Consider the following 23,904-nt stretch of genomic DNA (forward strand, 5'->3'; position numbering starts at 1 on the left):
CAGCGGAACACTTCTTGGCTCTTGGGATCACCAGCAGACCAGCGCTTTCGGAACGAAGGCTTCAGACCGGATCATAGGGGGAAATTAAATCTGAAAGATATGAGGGAGCAAGTCCATGTATGATTTTGTATAATACCAAGAGAACCTTGAAATCTAACAGGGAGCCAATGCAGGTTAGCTAAAATCGGCGTAATGTGATCAGACTTTCTTGTCTTAGTTAAAAGCCTCGTTCCAGCATTTTGTACTATCTGAAGACTCTTGATTTTGGACTTTGGGAGACCGGAGAGTAGTGCATTACAGTAATCGAGACGGGAAGTAACAAACGCGTGAGTTATAATTTCCGCATCCGATGGAGACAGCATAGGACGAATTTTAGCAATGTAGCGAAGATGGAAGAAAGCGGTTCTAGTAATTTTCTTCACGTGTGTTTGAAAGGACAGATCAGGGTCAAATATGACACCTAAATTTTTAACTGAGTCACTCTGTGTGATGTGACATTTGTCAATGTTCACAGCAGTTTTTGAGAACAAGTCATGGCATTTACAAGGACCAATAACTAACATTTCGGTCTTTTTAGAGATAAGACGCAAGAAATTGAGTGACATCCTCTCTTTTATCTCAGTGAGGCAAGCCTCCAAATTTCCACAGTTTATTGTGGCAGATTCCTCCAACGGAAGATATAGTTGAGTGTCAACTGCGTAGCAATGGAAACTGATATTATACTTGCGAATAATATCACCTAATGGAAGCATGTAAATGCTGAAAAGAAGAAGGCCAAGTACTGAACCCTGTGGAACACCACAGGTAACACTAAAGGGCTCAGATATCATTTCGCCATATTTAACACAGTGCGTCCTATCTGAGAGGTAGGATCTGAACCATGAGAGGACGGTTCCTGAGAGACCAATCAATTTTTCCAACCGTTCTAGTAAGATATTATGGTCCACAGTGTCAAAAGCAGCACTAAGGTCCAGCAGCAGCACAAGTGATGAAGCGCCAGAGTCCATTGCCAGTAGAAGATCATTGGTTACCTTAATCAAAGCTGTCTCAGTAGAGTGGTTAGCCCTAAATCCTGATTGCATTGATTCAAAAAGATTGTTCTCGGATATAAAATGTTTAACACAACACTTAACAAAGTGTTTTACAAAATAAATCACAATATACTAAAAGATATAGCATTATATGGAATAGGCTGCGAGAAATTGCAAATTTTTCTCATATGCCTAAATAACAAGCTACAAAGAACAATATAATTTATATGCTGTTTGCATACTTACCAACACTACCTTTTTATGCGTTAGAATACCACTTTTCTCACCTTAAAAACGACCAATAATTTTAAAAATCTGCCGCTTTTTAAACTGAACAAAAATAAGATCTTGGCTTGTTAGTACGGTAGTATTTTGGTCTACTAGTGCTTTATTTTGAAGGGAGAATATGTTTTTGTGCGTGAGAAAACCGCTTCGACAATTGCAGTAGATTTCTGTTTGGTAAAATGTTGCCACTTCCGGTTTTAAACAATTTTAACATTTATTGTTCCAGTAGGGCAGTGTCAAATCTACCATTCTCTGCTAAATGAATTGAAAAGGTTGTTCCACAGCAGCTGAAAGACTTTATGTCTGAAAATAATCTTTTTGAATATGACCAGTCAGCATTCAGAGAAAAGAACTCTAATGAGACAGCCCTGGCTAAAGTAACCAATTATCTCTCTTAGTAATAGATTCCGGAGTCTTGTCATTGCTGCTGCTGGATCTCAGTGCTGCTTTTGATACTGTGGACCACAACATATTACTTGAGCGTCTGGAAAAATTGTTTGGGTCTCAGGAACCGTATACTCTTGTCGTTTAGGTCCTGCCTCTGAACATTTTGATGCCATCTGTGGCGCTCCACAGGGTTCTGTACTTGACCCCCTTCTCTTTAGTATTTATATGCTTCCACTTGGTAACATCCCTAAGTATAATATTATTTTCCATGTTATGCAGACGACACTCAACAGTATCTGCCACTGGAGACAACCACTCGTTTTTTTTGGAGGTCTGCCTCGATGAGATACTAAGATGGATGTCAATTAATTTTTGGCGCCTTAACCCAGTAAAAAACAACGTGTTTAGTGTTGATCCAGCTCATTGTTGTGATTTATTCTCAATGACTGCTCTGAACCTTGAAAAATGTAATATCATCCAGATAGACTCGGTCAAAAATCTAGATGTTATTTTTGATCCTAATATGTCATTTCAGTTACAGTATATGTGAAAAATATTACAAGAATACCTTTCTTACACCTTCGTAATATTGTGAAGATTCGCCCGATGCCTCGCAACCGAATGCTGACATTTTAATTTATGTGTATATTAGTTCTTGGCTTGAGTACTGTAATGTATTGTTCTCTGGTCTCCCAATGTCTTGCATGAAAGTTTGTAGCTGGTTCAAAATGCGGCAGCGAGACTTGAATAAGACAAAAAAGTTTGAGCATATCACTCCTATTTCAGCTTCTTACACTGGCTCCCGGTCTACTCAAGATGTGACATACAAATATTTGCAATAACCTGCCCCCTCTTATCTCTCTGATATGATGTCCGTCTATGTTCCCGCACGTAGTCCTGCTCAGAAAATGCTGGTCTGCTTATGACTCAGAGAGCCAAGAAGAAATCTGCAGGCTCAAGAGGGTTCTCAATCCAGGCCCCAGGGCTGTAAAATATAGAGATAAGATCCTTAACCTTAGTAGTAGTTTTAAAATCTAGACTTAAGACACACTTCTATTCTATAGTTTATGATTGATGCCCACCTCATTTTTTTCTTTTCCTGTCTTTTCCAGCTGCCTGGCTGGTGTTGAAATGAGGGAGAAGGGCGTATCGAAATGAGTCCGCAAACCAGCACCTGGACGTGAACCATGTCAACAGCTCCATCAATCAGCCGGCCGAGATGGGGATCTGCTCATTGCTGTCATTAACTTTTAGGACAATTTTACAAGCTCAAGGCGAGGTTGCAGTCGTGGACTTCTTGTACAATTCTTATATATTGCCAATTTTTTTTATTGATAAGATCAATTAGTGTAGTGTTACCCAATGCATAATCTATTGACGCCTAGTCATCCCGGAATCGGTAGTAACACGTGCGAGGTTACCTTCTCAAAGTTTCTTATTTTCTTCATGTTGAGGTTGTGAGTTTTTCCTTGCCAGCATGTTGGTTTCAGATCAGGGGATGGTGTAATTGTGGCCTGTGCAGTCCTTTGAGCCATTTTGTGCTTAAGGGCTATAAAAATAAAAAGACATGTGAGTTATTTATGTATTTATTCATTTAATCATCTCATCTCATCTCATCAGCTGCACCGCTTATCCTCAGTAGGGTCGCGGGGGTGCTGGAGCCCATCCCAGCAATCATCGGGCAGTGGGCAGGGGACACCCTGAACTGGTTGCCAGCCAATCGCAGGGCACACGGGGACAGACAACTCACTCGCTCATTCACACCTAGGGACAATTTGGACCGGCCAATTCACCTGAAATGCATGTTTATTTATTCATTTATTTATTCAATATTATGGTTCGGGTTGGGTTATGTGCGTTGAAATAGAGTGCACCACAAAATCTGCCTCTTTTTATTTTAAAAGGTTGGCATGGTTTTTGTTATCTATGTCAGTGAATTTCAACCACTGTGCCGCATTGTGCCGTGAGAGATCGTCAGGTGTGCCGTGAGAAATTATCCAATGTCACTTTTTAAAATTTAAAAAGTTATAAAACATTTATGAACCATTTTCTACAAATATTAAGTAATTGTCAAGTGTCTGTGCTGTAAAACAGGGGGTATTATAAAGTATATTGTAATTAAACATACTGTTATTTATTATTTATCATTTGTTATTTGTCATTTTATAACATTTTTGGTTAGTGGTTGCTGCAAATTTTTTCCGATGTAAAAAAACGTGGGCAGCACGGCGGCGCAGTGGTTAGCGCTTGTGCGGCACAGTTCATGTCATGGGAACCTGTCATGGGTTCAAATCCAGCTCCAGACTTCCTGTGCGGAGTTTGTATGTTCTCCCCGTGCTTGCGTGGGTTTCCTCCGGGCACTCCGGTTTCCTCCCACATTCCAAAAATATGCATGTCAGGTGAATTGGCCGGTCCAAATTGTCCCTAGGTGTGATTGAGCGAGTGAGTTGTCTGTCCCCGTGTGCCCTGCGATTGGCCGGCAACCAGTTCAGGGTGTCCCCTGCCCACTGCCCGATGATTGCTGGGATGGGCTCCAGCACCCCCGCGACCCTACTGAGGATAAGCGGTGTAGCTAATGAGATGAGATGGTAAAAAAACGTGCCCTGGCTCATAAAAGGTTGAAAAACACTGACCTATGTTGAATTTGTTGTCTTCAACTAAAAACTACTTTTCCCACAAAGCCATTCGAACACTGCGCAACGCGCTCCACCTATCCCGCAGCCACTGCTGAGTCGGAGCGGTAGCGGCGGCTGCATCTATTACAGTATCTTCATGGTCCTGTCAACTGCAGCGCCTCAACTCCACTGAACAGGTGAAATAACACGTTTTTGCCTTATTTCCTATCTGACCTTAGACGAGACACTCGTTTGTATCTCTTATCTTTTGTTAATTCATATTTCCTTTGCCATTTGAGTGATAAAAACGACACGTCCCGCGAAGCCTAATTAACTCGGACGGCAGATTGGTTGGAACCGGAGACGAGACGTCAATGTTCGATTTATGACAAAATAATATTTCAATGAACAGACGACGAGGACAAAAGCAAACATACAAAACGAGAACAACAACGGAAATACGCCGCTTATGTGAACGTGGACGTATGTATTACTGACATGCTCCTGTACGAGAATCTTTATTTATTTAGTCGTGGTAAAACAAAATAAGATGGCTTCTTATTGTCCTTTTTTCAGTGGTTTTTGGATACTGAAATATTGCTTCTGACAGTAAGGAGTCTTGACACACTTTAAAGGGCCAGTTTGTTTTATTTTACACCTCTTGGAGGTAAAAAATGGTAAATGGTCTACATTTATGTAGCACTTTTCAAGTCAATGAGGACCTCCCAAAACGCTTTACACTTACCCATTCACACACACACTCACACACCAATAGGGAGTCAGCCATGTAAGGCGCCTAACTGCTTATTGGGGGAATTAGGGATTGTCATGCCCAAGGACACTTCGACATATAACACGGAGGAGCCGGGAATCGAACCTGCCACCTCTTGACGAGCGCTCTACCTCCTGAGCTAATGCCGCCATAAATCAACTTCATTCATGAAAGGATAAACATTTTAATGTGAATAATAAGAAACAAATACATGTACTATCATACAAACATGTATATATTTTTTAATAGTCTTAGGTTGAGAAATTTGCATTGTTTGATAAAATACGAGTCTTATCTAGTTGATGATGACATGATTGTTTGCCATCTTGCTGCTACGGGTACCCTAAAAAATCAAAACCTGTCTTTTTTTGCTTGCTTCTTTCTTATGTTTTTATTCTTATACTTTTCTTCTGCCTACGTTCTCTTTCCTTTTTCTCCGTTTCTCTTCTTCTATTATTATTCTTCTTTTCCTCTTTTTTTCATCTCATCTCATCTCATTAGCCGTACCGCTTATCCTCATTAGGGTCGCGGGGGGGCTGGAGCCCATCCCAGCCATCTCCAGGCAGTGGGCAGGGGACACCCTGAGCTGGTTGCCAGCCAATCGCAGGGCACACAGGGACAGACAACTCATTCGCTCATTCACACCTAGGGACAATTTGGACCGGCCAATTCACCTGAAATGCATGTTTTTGGAACGTGGGAGGAAACCGGAGTGCCCGGAGGAAACCCACACAAGCACGGGGAGAACATACAAACTCCGCACAGGAATTCTGGAGCTGGATTTGAACCCACGCAGGAGGTTCCCATGACATGAACTGTGCCGCACAAGCGCTAACCACTGCGCCGCCGTGCTGCCCTCGTTTTATTTCTATTTTTCCTTTTTTATTTCTTTATTTTTTCTTTGTTTTTCCTGGTTTTTCTTTTCTTCTGTTTCTGCACTCTTTTTATGTGTACAAAAGGCTAGGCAAAAAGTGAGAAGAAACATACTCACTTAAAGTCTCCGAAGGTCGTTTTCTTCCTTCTGCATTTCAGCACTCGTTTTTCAGTTGCACTAACAATACAGCAACATCTAGTGGTCAAATGTTACACAATGTCCCTTTATGATTTGAAACTGCAGTTGGAAATCCTTGCTCCAATCAATAGTCTTCATTTGCCTTGCTGGGTGTTTCTGGTTTGAACAAATTTATTGACACTAATAACAGCAAACAAACAATGTGAGGTTTGAACAACCCTTCTCGACAATCTTAACAGCAATCAAGCATATTCACAATTTCGTTATGTAACATCTTTGTTAGTATCAATAGATCCGTCCAGTTTGTACAAATTTGCTGCGTGTTTATTGTATATTTCGATCATGGTGAACGTTTCCACCATTTTCAATTATGTACCAAAATTCAATTTTAAATTATTACAACAGCTGTTTGACTGGAGTGGTCATCTAAAAATCACTACCGTAAAATTAAAGGTAAAAGTAAATTTCTATTGAATAAATGTCATGATAAGGAGAATTACGTTTAGATTCAAATATAGTATATTTCTTTAAAAATATTAGTCACTTTTGCTGAGGCAAGCAATTTTATCGACTAATTGTGTTGGTATGTAATATCGATGACAACTCAAGATTTGGGTTTCAGACTCTATTGAACTTCCGTGGTTTTAATTTAGTGTCTGATGGCATTGGAGTGACCAATCCACTGTTTGTTCTTCATTAGTGAAGTTTGTGTTTTGTTAATATGCTTAGTCAGTGAAAGCTTGCATATTCACACTTTTAAAGACCCATTTGATTAAGCTCAGCAACTCATTTGGCACAACCACATAGGATTTTATTAGTTTGTTCAGTGCTATAAATTATTGTAATCTGTTCCTTGTGTCTCTGCAATGTAAAGTTTCTTGCTCTGCGTAAACGAAAAAACTGCACTGTAGTTGCGCTTAAAAATGTCTATTCTTGCTACTACATGAGGAATACTGCAAGTTGGCAACTACTCAAATGTTGTTTTGCAACTGATATTGATTGATTCACATTTATTTTCTTTTTTCTTACCTCCGTTCATCCACAGGTTGCACTGATTTCAAAATCAACACCGTTATAATACAATTCAGAAAACAAAAATAAGTGGCTGTTGGAAACAGGCCGGAGCTTATCTTGTTTTCATCCCCTTGACTGCCTTAAAACCTTTTCATAACAATTTATTGTATAACGTTATAAAGACTTAAAAGTACTTGGAAGAAATCTGATGAAGCTCAGCAATCTAAAAGTTTTTATTTTGCTGTAAAGTTAGATGTTAGTACACCAATATAGTGATCTGGAAAGGACTTATGTTCAGTTTACCAATGTATAGTATAGGTCAGCAACCCAAAATGTTGAAAAAGCCATATTGGACCATAAAAACAAATAACTAATTAGTCTGGAGCCACAAAAAATTAAAAGCCTTGTATAAGCATTATAAAAAATGCAACACATGCTGTATGTATATATGTTATCTAAGACTAAGTTGGATGCAGCACATCCTGTGGCGAATGATGCACCATGTGACTACTCTATTGAAGGATACCACCTCAAGTTTAACTTCTTTACAATATCAGTGTGTTTAACTGTTTTGATAAAATTAAAGAATTGCAATAAACGAATCCAATTTTTGATATCATTATTATTTTGAGGATCCGAAAAAACAACAACAAAATGAACGTTCATAGCGTGTCCCATATACAGTATGGGCAACAAAAAAATGCATTTAAACGAGCATTCGTTTGTAAAAATAAAATGGCTGCCTTTTGAAAAGGCAAAGTAAATACAATTACATGAATACAAAGTTTCTGTACAGTTGTTCATCAGTTTTTACCTTTAGGGTGCATTTCCCATCACACACACAATCGCTGGTTCATTCAGAACAGCTAATGGCCTGGCTTTTGACACACAGCTCTTCTAACACGGGACAGTGGGGAGAGAGGAAAACAAGCCGTGGAGAGCAGCCCTTGTCTCTAGCTTAGCATTACAGCTAAAGTCTCCAGCCAGGAGTTCAAACCTGAGAACATAGACATTTCACTTCACAATATATGACTTTGCTGCGTTCAAGGCGACAACCTGTATCTTGTCTTTTTACAACCTGATACCAGTGAGAGAGTGTCAGTCAAACATGTCACTCCTCACCCGTGAACTTGTACCAGCTGATCTTCTCTCTCAGTTCATAGTTACATATCTACACCACTAGTTGAAATATAATATATATTCTACATATTTTTTCAGCATTGGAAAACATTAAAAGTGTTGATTTCATGTTTGTCCTTCAACAGAAACCATCTTAAAACCAAATTATATTTCCATCCTTCTTAATTTAAAATAGTAAACATTTTTGGAAAAACCCAGGGAGCCACTCGGCAGCGCTAAAGAGCTAAATGCAGCTGTTGAGCCGCAGGTTGCAGAACCCTGGTATAGGTTGTGCAGTTGGCCATACAGGCAAATTTGGGGTACCTGAACCAACAGATTTTATTTCTCATTATGCTTTTAAAATATCATAGGGAAAACGTGTATCTACCAATTGTGGTCAATGTATGTGTTATTTTGAGCTAAATAAAGCTCACATCTCCCTCCGAATGGTTAACCGCACAAGGAGAGGAAACGGTTTGACTTTAGATGTATGTATTATTGGGCTGGATAAGAGAGTCCACTTTAATAAGATGGGACACTGTTGAAAATCTGTTGAGGCTTGAAATTAAAAACCCATCGTCATTCCATAAATATACTTCTGTGTGAAGGTCGTTTTAAGATGAACTTTACTCTAGCTCAGGGGTTTTCATGAGTGTCCCTGAGTTCAATAAACTATTTTAAATGTCATATGTTTTAATGTATATCGATGTTGTATTGGAAACGAAATGTATGTGTCTCGCAATGCCCTTGTGGAAACTGTAGACATGAGCTCATATTTTTTCTGTGATTACGCTCATCCCCTCTTTGAATCATTACCCAGGCAGTTCCTGTCATTTGCCTGCTATTTATAGCAATTGGGCGATCTGGAAAGGACCTACGTTCAGTTGTAAATTCCGCTTGTGGCATAAGACCATGCCTGATGTTCTTGAAGACTGTTTATAGTAGGAATGTTTGAACGTTTGCTCAGCGCACTACATTGAATTCCTGGTTTCAACCCAATCCCGCTCAAATGTTTAGGACGCCTCGATCTCAAAATAATGACAGCGCACCATAGCACTTAGTCGAGAACTTGCCGCTGTGCTCGGGCCATTCAGCCATTGCAGCGATGACGTGACCTTGAGATGTGGTTAAAGGGTGGAAGGCTAGCCAATTCTGAAATATAGTCAGAGGATGACATTATAAATCATAGTAACTGACTTTTTCAGGCTTTGCCCTTGAGCAAAAACAAATCTAGAAATGGACTGTAGTTTCTTTACCGATACTGCTTCTCTGAATGTTAGTAAATGACTATGGTTGGTTATATCTCTTGATCAATCATTGCACAAATACAGTAATATATCACCGTAAATCCTCGTGTATAACAATACCCTAACTTTGAGGGTTTCTTTTAGGTGAAAGAAATTGTACACAAATTATTATGGTATGTACTTCGGGGTGAGTGTGTAGTTTGAGGTGTCCTTAAAAAGTTCAAAATTAAATATTTTCTCTAGTAAGTACGTGTTAACAATGCCCAATTCACATTTTTGAACCCACATTTTCATTTTGGTGCTTCCCTTCTAACTGCCAAACCTTTTGTTTTCCTTCTGCAAGGCATAAATTAGCAAATGATCATTTGTGACAACTGAAATTTTTTTTTATGGATCAACATGGCCATATTTGACGTGCTGTTTTCATGTTTGCTTCTGGCTGAGTGCATTTAAAATGTCTTAAAGGTAAAAGATGCTCAGATAACATTAGTTTGCCTCGTCTCTGTGAACAGGAAAAGCAAGTTCATGACTGTACAGTGAGCACGAGCGGGGAAAAATTATAGGTTAAAGAACTTATGTGAGGTGCGTGGATGTCTCAATACTATGATTTTATCCCCAGTTACAATAAATTTTGTATTAAGTCAGGTAAAGTAGGTTGTTATTTACAGTAGTTGAGGAGTGAGGATCAAAAGGAAAAGGATGGGAATCTGTTTTGCCTCCAAAATGCTGCACAGGAACTCTCCTTGGCCGGGCCCATACATTACGATTCATCAACGTGGAAAGTCATTGAGCTTTGTTTGCTTGGATGCTGTGCAATTGTTTCTATGGAATTCGCCCACTCACTTGACGAGCACGTGGAAAAGCAGCAGAGGTTTCTGCAATACGGCTCAGTTCGTTAGAATCTAAGCTTGACACCATCAGAGCAGGAATTTTTGCCCTCCAGGGAGTTTGGCTCAAAGAAACTTGAAACACAGCCTCCAGCTGATGAGACTTGCGTGAGAATTTTTGTTACTGGCTGTTTGCATTATTATGCATAATGACTTATAGCATTAGTAGGACTGCTGTAAAGGTATTTAGCCCAATACATTTGTCTTTTCTAGATTATCATCAGGCATTTAAATGTGAATGACGAAGCACGTTTTGGTCCTAATATAAACTCTCTCAAACGCTGATTTTACCTTTGGAAGTTTTGCCCACACTCAATTCATAAAGAGAACATAACCATGCCAAAAAATTCAGGTCTATGCTCTTTGCCAAATGCCGTCTGCTTTTATAGAATTAAATTTCCATACAGTGGTGGAATCACTGTACTTTACAAGCCCTGTTATGATGTTCAATAATTTGATTCTTATACTCGAGAAGGGTCACCAGGAACGTAAAGGTTTGTCCCACAAGGCATAGACTGACAACTATCTGAATTATGTAGGTCTTTGGGAGGAACCCAAAAAGGGCCTACAAGAAAGGGGAAAGACCATTAATTCTCCAGTTAGAAAGGCCTTGGTACTTTCCAACAAGAGCCAGCAGTTCTCTATGCAAATCAATTGCTAAGCCATTAAAAAAATCTTGCCAAGTCATTTTTTTCCATGCTTCTAAATTTCTTAGTTTCTTCAACTTTCTTTATTATGATTCTAGGAGACAGTATTGGGTTTGGTTTTGCATCCATTTTAAATCTTAGAAAAGAAGAAACAACCTGGCTGTGAAAGGTGAATAATACATCCTTCGCTCATTCTAGCTGAGCTAACAACTCTGAAAAGACCCTCTCCCTACGCTTAGATACAAAATAGATGCTGATGTAGCCAGCAGGCCAGGCCAGAATTTGCATTCTTTCAAAATCACATACGAATTACTAAAGAACAAATGTAATGTAATATTTTCCTATATGATTCTTATTTTACCGTCAACTTTCCTGTCCATTTATAATATTTTTTTATCATACATAATTTATTCATTATAACCATCATATGATTGTGAATTGTTCTGCAGTCATGAGTTTGTATCACAAGAAACTAGTATTTGCAGTACTGAGTCAGAGCATTAAATATGTTTTATTCAGTGTACCTGCGACTTGACAATGAATGTCTCAGCATTCAAATGATGTAACTACAGCGCTTCAGTTACGTCGCTGAAGCCCCGGTTTGGAGTTTCAGAGGGTATTGCAGAGTAGTATGTAAAGCCACCTGTATTACTGAGTCACAACCATTGTGCCTGATTTGTGTTCACTCTTCACACCAGATGAAGAGCATTTGACTCAGCTTTTGCACAGGGTTTTAGAATCCTTCCAGACCCAAAAGGACGGTGAAAAACAAAAACATGAAAATCGGAACCACAGCTTTATTCTACTTTGCCAACCTCGCTGTCAACAAGACTCTATATATTTGATGCATCTAGAGCACTTAGGATCAATGTTTAGAATTATTTGAAACAGGTCTGGGGAACAAATTGGATTAATTTGGAATTTTAGACCCCGCGACCCTAATGAGGATAAGCGGTACGGCTAATGAGATGAGATGAGATGGAATTTTAGAACAAAAAAAAGGCTAACTGGCTGAATTGTGAATTAGTCAAATAATTTTAAGGGTTTTGTTTAAATCCCTCAATGCTGTTTCTGACTATTAAATACTGTTGTTCATAGTGTTTCATAGTTACCCAAATATTATTATGAACAAATAGCTTGATTGTTCACAAGATGTTTTCACTGCAGTTACTAACAATTGTGGCTTTTTTGCAAGTTGGGTGCAAGCCATGAATGGCTTTTTTTGCTGAAATGATTGTTTGCACAGGAAAATATTTAGAGTTGGCTATTGTCCAAAGAATGTTACTAAATAAGGGCTGCAATTAACGACTATTTAAATACCTGACATGTCATTTTCTTTCAAAACAATTAGTCAAATATTTGTATTATTATTTTTTTATTCTTAAATTCATCATGAAGCTGATTTAATGATTTGATAAATTATAATCAACACAAGAAAAAATGGTACAATGATAATTGTATCTTTTACTGAACATACTGGGGATCCGTACAAAAATAAAAGAAAAATGCTCCAAATCCAATTGGGCACAGTGTTCGGTCAGTGGAAACATAAATCTTCAAATAAACCTCCCCCCATTTTTAGGGATAGGCAAATAAATAATAATTGAAAATCAATTAAAAATTTTGTTTATCTCTCTAGTGTAAACCAAGAACAGGCTCATTAGCAGCAGTAGTAACAGCAAATAAAACAAATGTTATATGCATTCTTTGAAGAACACTCAGTGGTTAACTGCAAAGTCTGTAACAAAATAACTTAACTATTTGATACTGTTTGGAATCAAGCCGTTTTAACAAATGACATTTGTCCTTTTTATTGTTTTAACAACTGACGTTGGTTCTTCGGACTGCATGCATTAAATTTCAAATAAGTTTGTCAGGCTCAGTCTGGTATAATGTTAATTCCCTCTTTTACTGAAATATATGTGCATGAAATGCACAATGCATGTCTTCAAAACCAGATTGCCTTGAATGTGTCTAGAATCTTACTGAGGCAAGTCATACTCCGTTTCGTTCAACCGTCCGGCGTGCTCTTTAAATGTTCGTGCATCACCAGGGTACCAGCATGATATATATGCAAGGTCTGCTTTGCAAACCTTGTAAGTATTATTTTTACTGGCCGTATTCAGGCGGAAATGCTCTAAAACTTCATAAGTTTTGGTATGTGAACTTTATTTTTATGCCGTCATTTCTGTATATTACTGCTCAAGACAGAGGCTCTTGTGCTCAAAACACGGATTCTATTCATGTAGAGCAGTGATTTTCAACCACTGTGCTGCGGTACACTAGTGTGCTGTGAGAGATTGTCAGGTGTGCCTTGAGAAATTATCCAATGTCACTTTTTAAAATTTGAAATTTTATAAAACATTTATGAATAATTTTCTGCAAACATGATTTCATTGTCAAGTGTCTGTGCTGTAAAAACAAGGGTATTATAAATTATATTGTAATCAAACATACTGTTCAGTGTCATTTTATAACATTTTTGGTTAGTGGTGTGCCGCAATTTTTTTTCCAATGTAAAAAAAAAAAGGTTGAAAAACACTGATGTAGAGATGCATCACTCGCTTGGAAAACTGGAATTCATTGCTGACTATCTATTATCGATTTTTGTCAACCACGTCGGCTAATCGTTGTAGCCTTACACTTAATGTATTTTTAAATCAAATACTTGTTAGTTGGGTTTTTTCTTATATTTAAAATTGTCAGTATTAAGTTGACTAAATACAATACGTTTTTTGTTGCATCTAACTTAGATTTGTCTTAACAATTGGCTAACCATTTTCCTTTCCTCGAATAAAATTTTGCTTTTCAATTGTGTCGTGTTGCAAAAGTTTGTGTTGTGGAGCAGGGGAGTAGTCAGAGCAAATTTAGATTCTTACCACAATCTTAGGCCTGTTTCATTCCTTGCCAAAGCCCAGTGTACATGATTCTACTACCCACATGCCTTGGCATTCCATAGGATGTGGGATCAAAATTACACCAGGATAGAAGGGCGTCAGAAAGTTAAACCCCTTCAGAATGATCCACCCACACTCTGAAAAACAAATAACTTGTTTCTTTACTTTTGTATTAAGTCAGGTAAAGTAGGTTGTTATTTGAGAGTTTTGAAGATGATTGTCATTTTTTGGATCAAGATTGTCATATTCTTGAAAGACTTTTGTATATGTAATATTGTAATAGGAAAAATTTGCGTAAGAGTCAGATTCAAGTCGCAGGCCGGTTCAGGCCCGGCAATGGATTTAATTTAAGCCCTGAGACAATGCTGAGAGCAGCACAAGGAAAAAATGAGCCGCATCAAGTCAAACAATGTATATCAGTTTTAAATACTTCCATTTAATAGTGCCAAAGCCAAGCGCCTTTTCCAGACCTAAGCGCTAACTGTAGCTATATTTGAGGAAACATCAATCCAGATGTTATTTCAAAATAGAATTCACATATGCACTGTTTTAGTACAACAACTGCACTTATGTGAGGTGCGTGGATGTCTCAATACTATGATTTTATCCCCAGTTACAATAAATTATTGGTTGAAAATATAAAATACAAAATTAAAAAATAGCACTTTGTTGTCTTTGCCGAAGTTTAAAGTGGCTTAGCTCACGGGTTTAATGGGTTTCCCTGAGTTAAATAAACTATTGAAAGTAAATATTATTTTTCTTCACAAATGCACTATTGGTTAACAGTATGACGGATTAAATCTTTGTGAAAGAAAAAAAATATGTGAGGGAAAAAATCCTCAATAAATCAACCTCAACCTCAAATCTTACACCCCTGAATCCTAATTGTAATTTAATTTTGAGCCTCCAAAAGAACTTCAGCCCTACAGCAAAGGCACACTTTTTACACAACTATATATATTATAGTCCAGCCCCTGTGAGAGTGTTTTTCTACCAGGTGGCCCCTGAACTGAAATAAGTTTGACAACTCTGGTTAAAGGCAAATTTTTGTTCTCAGACGGTTCAAGAGTTGGAATAGCGTTCAATTTCCAACTCAATTCAGTTTGTCATTTGAGGCTGACATCACATTTGTTTAGTGACTCAAATACAAAATAGTAACTGTGAAGTGAAGCCGGTTATGATTCTGGCCAAACATAAATCTGCATTTTGTTTAAAAAAAGAAAAAGATAAAAGAGCTGTTGTTTACTCAGCTGGAGAAACAAATTAGTCTTGGGTGTGAATTATAAGCAATGTTGTTTCTTGTGAGAAAGTGAAAGATCCTGTAAACATTATAACATTTTAATGTATCAAACTCAGCTACAGTGAGTGGTATGTCCTGTATATAAATGTTGAGACTTTTTCTGTGACTATCATAGACCGCCCTGTCCTGTCTCACTACTCTGATCAGATGCGGAAGATTGTTGGGTCCACACCCAAAAAGATAGGTGCTCTCTTGCTTGCTCTAGTTGAACTGTATATTTTCCATTCTGTTTACCTTGGAATGTCTTGTACTATAGCAGCTGAGCTATTGTCTGGTCGTAGGTTGTCTCAGAAACATCTGGGTTGGTAATTAGGCCACTATGAAGTAAGTGGGACACAGTTTTGGCTCCAGATAGGTTGCCAGAAAGTTATAGTCAGGAAATATTTCAGATTCCTTCTTGAAAAATATCTCTGAGTGACCTTCAGCACCAAAAACTGGCTTATTATTGATCTATTTTATTCTTTACAAATAGTATCTTTAGTTGTTTTTTTAGTACTTTAGTTTTGGAAGACAAATTTTTACCTTAACTCCGTATGTCGAAGAGAAACATTGTTTTATATCTTGTGGTAGTCATTCTGTGACGAGCCATTTTTAAATGGGTGCATAGATAACTGTCACGTGAAATTTTTATTAGCAGAATACTTGGAGTCATCTGATGCTGATGCCTGTTAAGAGTACAAACTAAATCAGAAAGGAGAACTATAAGTACAGTACACTCAATCACTGTACATTTAATTGAAGAATGTACTAAGTTTACTCTAAAAGGACTATTTATATTCATTCCCTTAACCCTTTTCAGTAAAATTAGCTTTGTATTTATTAGTTGATATAAAGGAATAAAGCTCTTCTTGGTTTAAGTGCACCGAAAACATGACTCGATCTTGTGTTCCTTCATACATTTTAAGAAAAATAAAATGTTTCTCAGATAAAGAAAAACAACTATTTTCATACATTTTAGCAATTCTGTATTTTACAATTAAGAAAACTGAAAGTATTATAAATAAAATAAAAAAAAGGCCAATAGAAATATTACAAGAAGACTCTTCATATACCATTTCTTATTGTTTAAATTTAACCATAAATGAATGTTAAAAAGAATACCAAAGAAACAAACAAATAAAAACAAACATACATGTATCCATTTGTCAAAATTATTTTAGTCCAATTTTGTTTGTGATTATGTTGAATCAACTAGTGTAACTAGAAATTATAATCCAAAATTTATCATTTGAGTTCATATTACATCTTCATTATTATTTCATTTGCATGATGATAAGATGTGATTCATTTTACATATAATACCTTGTACGATAACTGGTTATGGGATTTGATTAATGTGAAAACGTTTTTTGATGTCAAGGGGACGAGACCAAGCTCTGGCTTTTCCCCCTCTTTTTTTCCTTTTTTTTCTTTTAAGTGTTTACCAAAGTTGTTGATTTTGGTGAAAAGGGGAAAAAATAATAATGTCAATCAATCAATCGATGAATAATATAGCCCAAGTGGGCCACGACTGGATACAAAAATAATTGTTGATGAGGCTAGAATTTTCTAAATCAACCCATTACTGCATGCAAAGTATATGCAATTTTACATACATTTTGGTGAATATATTTTTGTTTACATTTATCATTTGCAATAATCCATTCGCCTAGCTTTTATAATATTTTCAAAAGTGGTTGCATTTTTTTTTTAGCATTTTTTAACTTCTACTGTGGGCAGCACGGCGGCGCAGTGGTTAGCGCTTGTGCGGCACAGTTCATGTCATGGGAACCTGTCATGGGTTCAAATCCAGCTCCAGACTTCCTGTGCGGAGTTTGTATGTTCTCCCCGTGCTTGCGTGGGTTTCCTCCGGGCACTCCGGTTTCCTCCCACATTCCAAAAACATGCATGTCAGGTGAATTGGCCGGTCCAAATTGTCCCTAGGTGTGATTGAGCGAGTGAGTTGTCTGTCCCTGTGTGCCCTGCGATTGGCCGGCAACCAGTTCAGGGTGTCCCCTGCTCACTGCCCGATGATTGCTGGGATGGGCTCCAGCACCCCCGCGACCCTACTGAGGATAAGCGGTGTAGCTAATGAAATGAGAACTTCTACTGTTGGTCATTAATTAGAATTAGAATAGTGTTTATTGTCATTGAAATCAGCGTAGTGAACAATTTTACGAGATTAGACATGGCACTCCAGGATGAATGCGTCATAAAGCCACAAAAGAAAAAAAATGATAAGAAGAATGTCACGATAAATAGGCAAAAATATTTACAAGGTATCTTAACATCATTAATAGAGAAAATATTGTTAGGTATCAGAGGAAAGGTCAAGTCACAACTGCACTATTCAAAAACACAGCCAATAGCTCAACAATTCTGAAGCATATTGTTCTCCTTTTAAGTGCACTCCCACTTCCTTTTATTTCCCACATCTACTTGGCCCAGCTGACTTTTCCCCTCTGCAGGCCAACCTTTCAGTAAGTCACTGTGTCTGGCCACATCCTGTTAAAGGAGGGAAATGTGTTTTTTTCTGTGAACTTCTCGTGTTAGGCTTTCTTAAGTAACTGTTGCTCTCTGTTTATCTGACAGATGTAGGCGATTACTGTTTCACACCTCTGACAGTTTCGTAGGAACTTCAAATAAAGGTTATTTTTTCTTAACGGGACTGTGTGTAATATTTAGGGCCTCCTAGTGGTACAAAAACTTTCATTAAGTAAAAAAAAACATTGATGTAATTTCTCGGCTAAAATACATGAACTATTTTACCAATGTTAATTAAAAAAAAAAACTCATGAGATGAGAATCTTGTATTCCTTTCACATTGTGGAATCCTTACCCAGAGGTCGCTTCCATGTTTTTCTTGCCTTGGATCTTGCTGCTACACTGCTTTGTGGCACTATTTTTACACTAGACAACATTGCCATCTGGTGGTCAAATATTACACACTGGGGATTTAAGTTTCGACCCTCAGGCGACTTTTTGTTCCATGTACATTTTCTTGCTATATTTTTGTGGGGGGTTTCCCGAGGGGAGCAAATGTATAGCCTAATTTGTAACTTTTGGTGATATGAGTTATTTGCAAGGGTTAGGGTTAGGGTTGGGGTTAGGGTTAGGCTAACCCTTTTTAGCTTTTTAACTCGTTTAATGCCATACACATATTTTCACTTCTTTTAGGTGTTTTTTTCTGCCAACACTCAAGATGATTTTATTAAATGCTAGAAGAGACAAATTTGCCTTTTTTGAAATACAACTTAGTCATAAGTTGAAGTAGAAATATCTGGAAAAAAATTATCCCTCAGTGTAGTTATAAATGTCAGTAAAAATAGTGTAAAATGTATTTCAAGAAAAATAAATGACTCTGTATGAAAATTGAGTAAGATTATTTTTTCCCCAAATAGAATCATAAAACCAGGAAAAAACTAAAATAAGCAACAATTTCTGACACTGGTGTAGGATTATTATAGGTTTTGCAATGACAGTATACTTTTGATATGAATTTCAGTAAAAGTATCATAACATTTGAAAAGCAAAACAAAATAAGCAATATTTTCTGACACTGAGGTAAAATTAACCTTATTTTTTTTGTAATGAGAGTATAATATAGCTATAAATTGAAGTAAAGATTTTTTTACCTCTTCCATGAAGTAAGAGAGTTGTGTGCCTCATTCTCTGTCTGCAGACTCAGCACAGTTGTTACATACTAATTTTATTATCAATACTCATAATAAGATACATAGCACATTGTGAACAGCGATTTTGAAAAAGAAAATCCCAAAAGTTAGAGAAGTTAAATGAGAAAGAACTTGGTGGTGTACGGAATTTGAAATTGTGTAACTCTCTGCCGCCATCTCCTTGCTTAAAGTCATGATCGCAGCCTCAGTCATTCATGGGTACGTGCATATCTTAGAAATGTTCAAACTCTTCTAATTTCTTCGCTTTGGGGTGTTGGGTTGGCGTTTGGACAGTATTTTGAACAGGCCTTTTCTTACTTTAACCATTTTCATGCTACATTAACCAAAAACTGAAAAGCTTAAAGTCACCCTCCAACCTCACCCCCTCTCCAACCCTTTCCTCCAATTTATGTGTCGCACATCTTGGAACAGCGTTGGTAAAAGCAAGATAAAAGCAGAAAGGCACAGGAGGGAAAAATATAAAGACTCTTTGAACTCAGTTTGGAATTTTAAACACTTACGCAATAGAGAGTATTCTACTTTCAACTTTTTAAGGACACCTCAAACGACGCACCCCACCTTTAACACAGAACAAATATAACTGCCTTCCCTTACTGCCCGTCACTCATTTTTTTAACTTGTGCTTTCTGTCTTTAATATATCTTGATATCTTACCTTTTCATCAGCTAAAAAGAAATTTGAAAATCTCCCCAGGTGTTCTCCACAGGTGTACTCCACTTTCACCAAGTCATAATGAAAACAGGTGCCACCAAGTTGGGGTTGCCCGTGGCTGGACACCAGGATCGATCTAAGATGGCTTCTTTAGTTCCTTCATCTTCGACATCCACCACCACCTCAACAACTTTTAGGACTTCCAAATCGTCCAACTTGCTGGCCCCGGACCAGCGACTGAGCAGGGTGAGCGTAAAACCAAACTCGGTATAACGTTCCTATTTAAAATCTGCTAACAAACTACAGTAATGTTATCAGGCCTAATGGTGGTTATGTTTTCAGCTTAAAAGAGCAAACAGTGATGATTTTCTGACAAAGCCGGCTCTGGGAGCTGCTGCCTCTGGCCTGCGAATGAAAAAGACTGTGACCACCGGAGCAATCTCGGATCTTGCTGAGGCTCGACCCCGAAGTCTAACTGGTAAGTCAGGTCACGAATATGGAAGTTAAAATAATTAGAGACTTGCCAACAGAATACCATTTTGTGTTTGTGTGCTGTCAGTATTTGCTATGATAAGCTGTTTAAGAAGTAAACCATACTTGCCCTCACATATAACATCATACTCTCACACATGCACAACTGAACCCTTAGATAGACAGTCATATCATGCACTACACTCTTTATTCTCTCATACTGTACATACTACTCTCATACACACTACTATACTTTCTCACATATACAACTATACTCATACACACATAGACTACTATACTCTCTCACACACTACTAAATTATCATATATACTATTATACTCTCCCACAAATACCACTTAAATCTCATACACACATTACTATACTCTCTCACACATATTACTATACTGCCATACACACACTATTATACTCTCACCCATCTTACTATACTTTTATACACACAATACTATGCTGTCACACACTAGTATCCTCTTTAGTTTGAACTGTACAAAATATACACGCAGATCAGTGTGCATCACCGTGGTAAAACAACACTGAGAGGCGAGGTGATCATTACACTTGGTGTGAAACCCCCCTGTGGTAATAATGATCTTAATGCTGTGTGAAAACGAATAGTAGCGTGTGTAAGAGGGTATAATAGTGTGTGTGTGAGGATATGATAGTTTGTGTGAGAGTCTATAGAAGTGTGTGTGTGGGAGTATAGTAGTGTGTGTGTGGGGGGGTGAGTATAGTAGAGTATGTATTAGAGTATAGTAGCGTGTGTGTGGGGGGGTGAGTATAGTAGAGTATGTATTAGAGTATAGTAGCGTGTGTATGCTTGAAAGTATACTCGTATGTGTGAGAGAGTACAGTAGTGTAAATGAGAGTATACTAGTGTTAGTGTTTGTGCACTGGTATGACTGAGTCTGAATAAGAGTATAGTTGTGATGATGTTATCTGTGACAGCAAGTAAGATTGACTAAGATTGACCATTTCCTGTTTCTGCACTATGATGTCTATGTTTGCACCAATGCATATGCTGACTATTTTTGCACTATGATGACTTTGCACCAAATGCAATATTGCACAACCGTTACGATACCAACGTTATCACGACAACCCTGTATGTAACATCCCACATGCCGACATTTCTTGTGTAAATACCATGTAAATTATAACTATAGCCTTATCCCCCTTGTCTTATAACATTATCTTCTCTGTTCCTTTATCTTCTTGCTCATACCTCACTATGAATGTGTAAAACTGGAGTGTCATGCCCAATTTCGTTGTCACAATATGTTAGCCCATTTGTAGCAATGACAATAAAGGTATATTCTATTCTATTCTATTCTATTCTATTCAAATGGCCTCTCATACTTTGCAGTTGCTTTTTGTGTTGTCGTCCATTATCTCAAAAATGTTATTACACAATCACATCTTTGCGACTTTTTCATTCGTTTGTCAGTCAAAAAAACTGCAAAAATGTTGCAATTTTTAGTATCTTGTAGTTTAGTCTTATTTTCAAGATCGTACGGAAGTGTCATTTAAATATAATAGTTACATGAAAAGAAAAACACAGTACTTGTGTGGGATAGTGTAATATTCCAAGTGGTGCAATTATCCACGTCAACCTCTAGAGGGACACACACACCAATCCGAGCATTTCAAGGCTTGGCAATTTTACATGGTTGACTGCAATGTGGTGCAATGATTCTGCTCCGACATGAAATTTTTATTCCAGTGTAAAGATTCAGGAAGCATCGATTGTGCTCCTTTGATTTTAATTTAGGTGCACCACGAGGTAATATTTTCAATGGCATACGAGCACAACTATTTTTTTTAATTTTAATTTTAAGAATCGGTTTTGCTTAAAAAAAATATTTAAGGTTTATGACACGTAAATCACATTTGCCTGGGCTTTTTAAAATTTCATGAGAAGATCCAGTCTTTGACTTCATTTACTTTTTCAAACCACTAAACCACAGCGTCTTCTCTTTTACCCTAGGTTTAAGAACGGATATTTAGTCTTTATATTGTGGTATAGTTTTTAATGCAAAAAACAGCTCATTGTCAATTTTCACAGCACTAATTAAGGATATTACTCATTTTTTTACTTTGCCTCTAGTAGTTTATGTACCAAGGGGAGTGGAATCTTTTGTGCATCTCTTCCTCTCTTGGCTGTTCTGCTAAATTGGGTTGAGGCTTGCCTCAAACAAGATGAATAATCCAGGGCAAGCGAAGCACAAAGAAGAGTAAATAAAAAATATATAAAGATACTCAAGCTCATGAAGAGGTTTTTTTGAAGCACTTTTTAAAATAATTATTTATTTATTACATTTGCACTACTATTTGATCAAGTGAATTATGCACTCCGTAGAATTTATTCCTTGGATATTCATTTTGGCCTAGTTTTGTCAACTGAGTTCCGTTAAGCAGAATGAATAATGTCATCATGAAAATGTGAAGTGCAAAGAATTTGGATGCTCTAAGTCTATGACATACAGAATTGTGCCACTTTTAGAAATAAAAGTGCTGTGTTGTTACTTCCTTTTTCCACCTTCTAGCCGTGGTAAACATTGCTTGGAATACAATAGTTTTAAGATGAATCACAACAACCTCCATCCATCCATTATCTGCACCGCTTATCCTTAGTAGGGTCGCGTGGGTGCTGGAGCCCATCCCAGCCATCCTCGGGCAGTGGGCAGGGGACACCCTGAACTGGTTGCCAGCGAGTTGCAGGGCACACAGGGACAGACAATTCACTCATGCATCTTTTTGGAATGTGGGAGAAAACCGGAGTGCCCGAAGGAAACCCATGCAAGCACGAGGAGAACATGCAAACTCCACACAGGAGGTTCGATCTCATGACCTCGGAACTGTGCCGCACACACGCTAACCACCGCGCTGCCGTGCTGCCCTCAGAACAACCTATTTATTTTAACATCCGCTAGGCACGGCAGTTGCTTTATTTCAGTAGATCTAAAATAGTGGGGTGCTCCCATCGGCAGAGGGTTTTGTTGACGTTTAGCGTCCACACAGTGTATATAGCACAGAGTATGAGCAATGACTATGAAGTGTCGAAACGAAGTGGAGCAGACCCTCAAGTGACACAATGAAAAAAATATTTACCTTAGATGAGGAGAGAGGCGAACAAACGGGTTAAAGTCAAACAAAAGAGTTTTCTTCTTCCTAGGGGGGCGTGACAGAAAATAATTGACAGGCGCTGCTTTAGTTGTGTTTCAGTCACATCAATGATGGCCACACGTCTAATGACGGGACCATGCTGTCAAACAATAGCTTCATGATTACTTATTTAAAATGCCTCTTCAATAATTAAGTCGGGCTTTCATTGGAAGAGTCCCTGTGGAGTGTGCTGGGTGAAAAAAAAGAAAGGGACATAGAATGCCTTGCTCTATAAATAACAAGTCTTGTGAGAGCAGAAATAACCACAGCAAGGGAAAACATTTCCACACAGTTTTTATTTGATATGTAACATTTTCTTTTATTCAAAATGTTTCCCGACTCAGTACTATTCATCTTTAACACCTTTTTCTTACCTCTTTAATGGTATAGACTCTTTTGAATGCAATAAAACTAACAAAAATCAGGAATATATTAGCATAACATTTATCTAGCTGGGTTTATTGAAAGAAATCCTAAATACCACTAGACTGAATGGTTCTTGAGGTCCACGTCTGTCTGAATTAATCACGCCCGAGTCCATTGGGATGACTCAAGCTGCACTTGCACTCAACCATGCGCGCCACACACTGACACAAGCATTAAAAAGAAATGAATTAAAAAGCGAGTGCAGCTCTACTTGATATGATCCTAAGCAATTATAATCAGAAAATTAACTTTACTGGCGCTCTTGTAAAGAGGTTTAGAATTATGGGGC

General features: G+C 37.8%; 1 protein-coding gene across 4 annotated transcripts in view; it reads left to right on the plus strand.

Annotated features, from left to right (window-relative positions):
* Positions 1-4,420: 4,420 nt before the first annotated feature.
* Positions 4,421-23,904, plus strand: part of specc1 (sperm antigen with calponin homology and coiled-coil domains 1) — a 92,547-nt gene continuing 73,063 nt past the window's right edge. For all 4 annotated transcript variants that reach the window (XM_088320853.1, XM_088320854.1, XM_088320855.1 and 1 more), the window contains exons 1-3: positions 4,421-4,515; positions 19,581-19,784; positions 19,881-20,016. In XM_088320853.1, coding sequence (XP_088176979.1) covers positions 19,620-19,784; positions 19,881-20,016 — 301 coding nt within the window. In that variant the 5' untranslated portion in view covers positions 4,421-4,515; positions 19,581-19,619. The remainder of the gene's footprint in view (positions 4,516-19,580; positions 19,785-19,880; positions 20,017-23,904) is intronic.

This window comes from Urocampus carinirostris, chromosome 17, assembly GCF_059441175.1.
Source record: "Urocampus carinirostris isolate Australia breed hairy pipefish chromosome 17, RoL_Ucar_1.0, whole genome shotgun sequence".
NCBI classification, from domain to species: domain Eukaryota; kingdom Metazoa; phylum Chordata; class Actinopteri; order Syngnathiformes; family Syngnathidae; genus Urocampus; species Urocampus carinirostris.